Genomic DNA, 8,153 nt, shown 5'->3' on the forward strand with positions numbered 1-8,153 from the left:
AAAATGGATTGGAGCTGTGGCTATAAAGGGTGACCTCGTTTTAGATAATCTTTTGAGGTGGCTGCGGTTTTTGCTTTTGTCTGATAGTTACAACTCCCCAGTACATGTTACAGCCTACTGCAGTAGTGGGTAGATTGTAACAAAAGGCACTCAATGTAAACCTTGAAAAGTTACAACCATACCCAGTCTCCCCCAAATAATCAAAACAGTTTATGTTTAAGTGGAATTTAAAAACAAGCAACATTTGACAACATTAGCAAGCCCCCCTCATGACAACCTTTTAGATGTTGCTTTTCATGTAAAGCCCTAAAAATGTCCTGGATACAGGTAATGGAGACAATTTAAATCAAACTTTTATTTAGGTTGAAATTCCAAAAGACATAAATCACTTCAAACCAAGCCATGATGAAGAGGTCACTGCACGGTCCACAGTCTTCTAGGGTCAAATGAAACGGGTACAGATTAATAACAGACCTTTAATAGAATTCACAACCAGTAGTCAACCAACCTCAGTTGATCCAGTAGGGATGAAACCAGGTCTTTAATTTTAGAGGTACCCTCCATCGGCTCATCCTTTTGACTTTTCTCCGCATTCTGCTCGTGGTCCGGTTTGTTCATGCTGGGCCTCTTCTGTTCTTCATAATTAAGAAAAGTGGATCCATTTACAGCTCGATTCAGACTCAGTTTAGAGTAAATAATGGGCTCTGATGGTTTAGCTCCTTTAGCACTCTTAAAGACCATCTCAGACTGTCTGTAAACAACTTCTCCCTCATCCTCGGCACTCTCAGAGAGCTTGTCTGGAGTAGGGCTGATCAGTGGCTGGTCATTTGGAGCGAAATCAAAATCGGATTCAAGACTCAGCTTAAGCTGCTCTAGGTGATCTGCTTCGGTCACATCAGGTTTTTCCTGAATCTTATACAAGCGGTCAGCATCATCAAGTTGCCACATGTACCCATCCTTTACAACATCATGCGATTTCACAGCTTCTACAGAAGCTTGTCCTTCCAGAGCAACTACTGGACTCTTCTCAGAAGTCTCATCTGGTTTCAGCTTTCTAAAGGGTTCATCTAGAAAGGTTAGATCAGTGGGATCTCCTGGATAACCAATCGCCATCTGCACCACGGGGTTTAACACCAGCTCCAAGATCTCTGGTAGCCACATTGACAATTCACCTCCCAGGCCCTGGCTGACAACCATCACATCTCCTCCAAAGCCACGCTGAACAGGCCAGGGGGAGACATTGCCAACATTTTGCATTGAGCCCTTAGAGAAGGAGTCACTTGCTACGATCCAGTTTTTATCAGGTCTGGCTCCGGCTGTAGAGCTGGACTTTGTGCTGTAGTCTGATGGTGCCAGCGGTGTGGCCTGTGGAGCAGACAGTTTATCTTCGATAATCAGCGGGCCGGTGCTTACTACTGCAGTCAGGTCTAGAGAAACTGTAACAGATGGAGAATAAGTTCTAATACAGATTTCTCTTATTCCAGGAAACCCCCAGCCCCAAATAAAGTCACTAACCAGGCAGCTCTGCATGCTCTTTTGAGCTTTTGCACCTTCTCCCACAACAATCACATACTGAGGTTTGGCCACCCAGGTCAACCCATCTGAAAACAAACCGTTTAAGTTTCAAAAGCCTTTTAGGACAAAGATCTTATAAGGAGTAAGAGATAAACACTTACCTGGACTTAAGCTTGTTATAGTTGCAGAATTTAGTGGTGGAGGTCAGACCCAAATCAGTAAGATAAACTCTGCAGTGAATATAACTCTAAAAGAAAACAGGAGAGCATTAGAAGACTTTTGTATGACCACAGTCAGCATAACTTAATGAATGCTCACCTCAGAAGACTTTAAGCTGGACGTACAGACCATCAAATTTACTCGGTCACGCTGTTGCAAAACAAACTTCACCAAAGACTCTTTGGAGGCCACACATCTGCGAAACAGACGAAGGTGAAGTTATTCCAGGGAGCAAGTGCACTCAAATGGTGTTTGTGGAGTAGATCTACCCTTTGTTAATGATAAGGGCGACATCAGGTTTGTCAGCATGGTTTGGAGAAGACGAGGCATGGCAGGACTGGACATAAAGCTGTTGACCAGGTGCAGGTGAGGCTGACACCTGCAGATACAATTGCTCTCCTTTGTGGAAGACATTAGTATCTGCTGGACCACTCCAAGATGCTAGAGAAAGATTAACAGTTAAAAAAAGCAAGTATTAGATATCAACTTTGTCTGGGAAGCAGCATTTTAATGACGTACAATTCATGATCCTTAATGAAAAGTGTTTTCCTTTTCTCGACAGGGGCTGAGTATCATATGGCATTGGGAACATGGGTTCAAATCCATCAAAATTGTGAGGCTGAGGAATATGCCAGACATCATAAATGAATCCTGGTGAGTACGCTGCAAAGTGCCCATCAAAATAATCCCCGTTAGCTGTAACAGGTAGCACTAGAGACACTATAGTGCCACAAAAGACAACAAAACCCAATGCCATCCCTATCCTACAGCTTTGACCCTAGAGAGAACCAGTGAAGAAAAATTTACACAGCAACTCTTTTTCAGTCTTGTAGAACTTCCTAAAAGCTCAGGCTGTGAGGAGGTTTAAATTGCACAGATTAACACATTAATAAGAGTCAGGTGATTAGGTCCAGGTGTTCAGATTTACTTAATCAACTGGCTGTGATTAACAGTAGGGAGACTGGCTGACACTAATTAAGGTGATGTTTTTTTTTTATTTAGCTTTTTTTTTTTAGCAACAAAACAGATTTATGTAATCTAGTATATATATATATATATATATATATATATATATATATATATATATATATATATATATATATATATATATATATATATTAGAGAGCATTTCCAGAGGTTATTACCAATTTTGTCATAAAATTTTGAATTAAAACTAAACATGATTTTGCTTTTTTTTTTTTTTTTTTAAATGTTATTGGTCATTATTTTTCAGTCCTAAAATGTATAAAAGTAAATTAACATTTATTTTTGTAACATTTTGTTTTGTACCGACTTATAATTGTTACGTTTTTTTTTTTTTTTTGTATAATAAAAAATACAAAGTACATCTAAGGCTGAAATTACAAGAAAAGTGTCTTAATAAAATAAAATAAAATCCATGTAGGTTGAAGGCTGCTCTTCCCGGTATACAGCGACGCCTGCAGGGTGGTCAGGACAGGTGCGCGTGCGCTCAGGGAGTGGCCATGCACGCAGGTGAACGGGGAAGAGGAAGACAGCCTGAGAAACACGGAAAGAGGAGAAGCTCTTCGAACATCTCAAACCCTTAATTATGACTTAATCTGAAAGAAGGACTTCAGGATGGTGAATTCGGGTGAGTTGGACTTTGTTTAAATAACTAAACCGTGCATTTTTGGGGGTGGGAGGGAGTTACGTTATATGAACAGGCTCGCGAACGTGGTTTGGGTGCGGTTATCATGTTTATCTTGATAATACATCACGGAAATAGCCCATTTGTTGCTCTATAAAATCCTCGTCTGTCATACAGGCTGAATGAAGTCTCTAGTGAGTCTAGTAACTGGCGGAATTTCATTTCATGGTGCAGTGGAAGTACTTTACATTAAGTACGACATAAGGGACTTTTTAATGTTAATTTCGAACCAGATGTCTTTCTGAGACATACGTAGCTAGATCTCAGCTATGCATTTGTTGAATACATCCTTTGTGATTCTTATAATGTGTTTTAACGAAAATGTTTCATTTTCTCACATTGTGGGTTCAATCTCTAACTGGCGTGCAGCACCAGGTCACGTGACCTGCCAGTGGTTGGTGGCGGCTGGCAGTCAACTGTCACGAGGGCCATTGATTTAGGGCAGATGTATGTGTTTTGCTCTCCTTCCACTCTAGCTCTGGGAATACTATTATTATTAATTTTTTATTTTTTTTATTATACATCTGTTCATATGACTTTATTCTTTTAAATGATAATGTTTTATGGAGTGATGTGGAACACGAGTGATGCACTGAAGCTAACCAACCAGTTGGGATCACGCCATTAGACTACTTAAATTTGAGTTAACCAGCTTAAAACATATATCATATTAAAGAGTTGTTTCAAAGAACATATTCACAATGATGCAATTATTCATTTCCTTGCAGCAGGAGTGGTAGGGAATGCTTCGCCTAGGCATACTCATAGCTTAATAAAGGCTGGCTAGAGAAAGCTGTCAGAGGAAGACATGAATACAAATAAATATATTCATTTATTCAAATAAATAAAAACCAAATGACTTCCAAATAGGCAGAGCTGTCTTCAAACAGTAGTTGTGTTGCTGGAGTGGAAGGTGGCAGGTCCTGCCATCCAGCTGAAGATTGAACCCCGTCTCTTTTCTCATTTACTCATCATCATGTCTTTACTATTGTGACTTTAGTTCTTTTGACTGAAAATGTCGAGCATTTAATTTAATGCAAGAGCACCATAAAAGTAGTCCATACATGTCCACACATGTCAGATCTTCTGAAGCCATACGTTTTATTTGAGAAACCGATATTTAAGCTGACCAGCTAAAGAAGTTGTCAAAACCTCTCTAAAACCAGCCTGCTGACCAGCAATTACCAGCTTAGGCTGGTTTAAGATGTTTTTTTATCCAGCAGGGGTTTGTCCAAATCACACAATCTATCTGAATTCCAGACCAAACTAAACCCCACCTTGGTGGCGAGCTTGCAAATTACAGCAATGAAAGTATAAATAATTTACTTGAAACGCTAAAATATATATAAAATATTTACTAGAAACCACACAATAACACGTTATCAGCAATAAAATCTTATAATCCTATCTTATCTTTTCATGCTCACCCAATGCCTGCAGGTTTAACGACAGTAAACAAATAAGCTATTGGTTAAGTTTGGACATCCAATCCTGTATCAACAATGCGACTGGCTCTTTTAATTGTAAGGCGGTATCGTTAAATGAGGATTTTCCATCCCAGCTGATGATGATTGTCATATTCCATAACCAATTACAAGTTATTTTATGTGAAACCAAACTGAGAAAATGAGAGAAAATGCATACCTGATTGAAAAAAAGCAGTGTTTTTGTACTTGTGTACTGCTATTATCATGTTTGTCTCTTTATCTGACAGTCCCTCATCACCTCATAATAGCTTGCTTTCAGTGAGGTCATAGCTCAAGAAAACTTTTTGCATGTAGTACCAAATTCATCAGGATTAGCACATAGTTCCTCGACTCATTGTATCTCGTTCATCTGATGATCTGGTGTCTTCAATTCTAGGGTTATGGTTGATATTGTGTGTGTTTCCTGTAGGTATTTGTTGTGGCAGTCTGAAGGATGATAAGATCCTGATGAAGATGGGTTTGGGACTGGTGCTTGTGGGTCATGTGAACTTCTTGTTGGGGGCACTGGTACACGGAGCTGTCCTCAGACACATTAAAGTGTTCACTTGGAACAAGAAACTTGTCTACCCCATCTCCAATGTCATCGCTCTTGTGGCAGGACTTATGGTTTGTCTGTCTCCAAAATTCGAATGTATTTCTTAGTATGTTTATGATTATGATCAAGTGACATGGGAGTTGAGGCATAAAGTGTAGTGGTTAAAAATCTTGCATTAAAAATCAGGTGTGTTAGTTCAAGCTTCAAACTACCCTTTTACACTGAATGAGTCCACTCTGTAAGTTATACACCTGACCATGTCATAACCTGCAGGCAATTATAGGTGGAATCTCAGCTATTGTTCTCTCAAAGAACAAGAAAAACCAGCTTCTGGTGAGTACACAGGATACTGTGTTTTTCGTAATGATTGCATTTCCTCTTTGTTTTTGCCATTTATTTGGTGCCATTGAAAATCTTGCACTTTAAATTCTATAGAACAAAACTGAGTATTCATGTATTATTAATTTCTGAATGCATTTTCTGCTTGTTGCAGAGTTGGTTTCTTCTAGTTGTGAGTGTCTTGGCTGCTCTCTTGGGTGCTGCCTCTGCAGTGGGAATCACCGTTGCCTCAGTGAGGGCTATAATTTGGGAAGGAAACACTCTGTTTACCCACTGCAACCTGCCTGCCAACATGACCTACTACAGCATCACAAATGAATGCCCCTTTGACCCCACACGCGTCTATGTGAGTCAGTGAATCTCCAGTCTGATGGATCCTTGTGTAATCAAATGCAAATGAATGATATGAGCCTCATAAATGAATTTTGTTATAGTTCTTTTGCCATTGAGATGCATTCGAGTGCATTTGAGCATACCCAAACTATAGCAAATAAAATCATGGTTCATTTCATCCTATGACAAAAGTGAGGAACAAATCAGAATTTATAAAGGCAAAAACAAATGCGTTGTCTTGAGAGCATGTGTACGAACTTTGTGCACTCTCATATAGTAGTGATTAAAGTAATATATCATTTATTTAGGATGAATTGCTACACTTGTTCATATTGTTAGAATTTAGGATGAACTGCAATTTATAAGAAAGGATGCATTTTTTTTTATGATTTAATTTAAGTACAAGCTAATTTAAAAGTTGTTATTAAGAAGTAGGAACATTTCAGAAACTGTATATCGTATACTCAAGTTTAGGATCATTCAGTCTAGGCCCAGGATTCCCATGGTAATAGAAAAATTGCATCATGGAATTTTAAAATTCTGAAAGACTTATTTATTTTCTCTTTTTTTTTCTTAGTTTTTAAAATCAATTTAATTAATTGGCTAAAATTGCTAGCTTATTCAAAATGATATTTAAAAATCCAGTAATCTCAAATGCGTGGGAGTGTCGTGCAAAAGTCATGTAAATTCATTGGTGAAAAGTAGTGGGAACCCTATTGGTCATGATGCAAAATAAGCAAGTTAATGGAAATACTCAAATGAACAAACAAAAAATATATTTCTCCCTCCAGGGTACTACATTAATCCTATGGTTTCCATTGATTCTGATGTCAGTGGTGGAGGTTGTGTTCTCCTGCCGCTGTTTCTTGGCTTGCACTTCTTTCCTCCGGTTGCACTGCCCATGGAGGAGAAATGTCAGGGTAAACAGAACTACATGCAATGATTATTTATAATTTCTAAAGGATATACTTGTTCTTGCACGACAGCATGAACATAGCTATTAAGTTTTACTTACATTTGAATTAAGTGCATTCAAGATACAAATCTAGATTTGATTTGAAAACATTTTGGGTTCCAGGTTACATTTTAAGGGTAATTTTGCATGTCAGGTCCTCATAAAGACTAATAAACCTTTTGTGTTCTCTGAATGTGATGTACATTTTTGGGTTTAGGTGCGTATCCAGTTGCCAGAAGAGACCGCAATGCCACCATTAGAAGATCCAAACGATGAGGAGCCAACAGAACAGAACGAACTACTTGACAAAGACTCCGTTGCTGTGGAGACTAGTTGTTTATAATTCATAGGTATACATCACATGAACGATAGATGATTTTTGGAATTCCAATATGACAGTGGAGCAAGAAATACCAAGTGCCAATGCACATAAAAACTACTGCCCGCTAAAGTGGCTAGCAGCTGAAGAGAAGTTGTGCACTGACAGCTCTGCCTTATTTCAGCACTAATGTTTTGTTTTATTCCTTAGTTTTAAAGAGTCAGACTGTGTTACCAAGGCAAATACTATTGATTTCACACTGTAAAGTGCTCAATGTTTTATATATTATCATCATGAACATGTATGATGTGCTTGTTTTATGTTTGTTACATATTTTCTTCAGTGATGGAATTCCTTGTTACAATGCATTTATATAAAATATTTTACTATTTAAAACCGAGTTTCTGAAATTGCTCCATATAGGAATGACGGGTCAAAAAATAAATAAATTTATATATATATATATATATATATATATATATATATTAGACATACAGTACAGACCAAAAGTATGGAAACATTACTATTTTTAATGTTTTTGAAAGAAGTTTTTTCTGCTCATCAAGCCTGCATTTATCAAAAATACAGAAAAAAAATGTAATATTGTGATATATTATTACAACTTAAAATAATAGTTTTTAAATGTATTATACTTTAAATTATGATTTATTTCTGTGATGCAAAGTTGAATTTTTAGGATCATTATCACATGATCCTTTAGAAATCATTCTAATATGATGATTCATTAACAAAGTTGGAAACCGTTCTGCTGCTTAATATTT

General features: G+C 37.6%; 2 protein-coding genes across 3 annotated transcripts; one reads left to right on the forward strand and one right to left on the reverse strand.

The window, feature by feature from the left end:
- Positions 1–331: 331 nt before the first annotated feature.
- LOC113095791 (uncharacterized) lies at positions 332–2,587 on the reverse strand. Of its 2 annotated transcripts, none has more exons than XM_026261166.1 (7): positions 2,254–2,587; positions 2,004–2,175; positions 1,834–1,930; positions 1,677–1,762; positions 1,516–1,601; positions 509–1,436; positions 332–433 (listed from the first exon to the last, which is right to left on the reverse strand). In XM_026261166.1, the coding sequence occupies exons 1-7, from the start codon at positions 2,489–2,491 to the stop codon at positions 415–417; spliced, it is 1,626 nt and encodes a 541-aa protein (XP_026116951.1). In that variant the 5' UTR covers positions 2,492–2,587; the 3' UTR covers positions 332–414. The 2 variants fall into 2 exon arrangements, with proteins under 2 accessions (XP_026116951.1, XP_026116950.1); XM_026261165.1 differs by having other exon boundaries at positions 332–436.
- Positions 2,588–3,162: 575 nt separating this feature from the next.
- Positions 3,163–7,767, forward strand: LOC113095774 (transmembrane protein 54). Its single transcript, XM_026261146.1, has 6 exons — positions 3,163–3,346; positions 5,300–5,496; positions 5,699–5,758; positions 5,919–6,110; positions 6,889–7,017; positions 7,270–7,767. Exons 1-6 carry the CDS (start codon positions 3,334–3,336, stop codon positions 7,393–7,395), a joined length of 717 nt encoding a protein of 238 aa, XP_026116931.1. The 5' UTR covers positions 3,163–3,333; the 3' UTR covers positions 7,396–7,767.
- Positions 7,768–8,153: the final 386 nt, after the last annotated feature.

This window comes from Carassius auratus, unplaced genomic scaffold (genome assembly GCF_003368295.1).
Source record: "Carassius auratus strain Wakin unplaced genomic scaffold, ASM336829v1 scaf_tig00215781, whole genome shotgun sequence".
Classification (NCBI taxonomy): domain Eukaryota; kingdom Metazoa; phylum Chordata; class Actinopteri; order Cypriniformes; family Cyprinidae; genus Carassius; species Carassius auratus.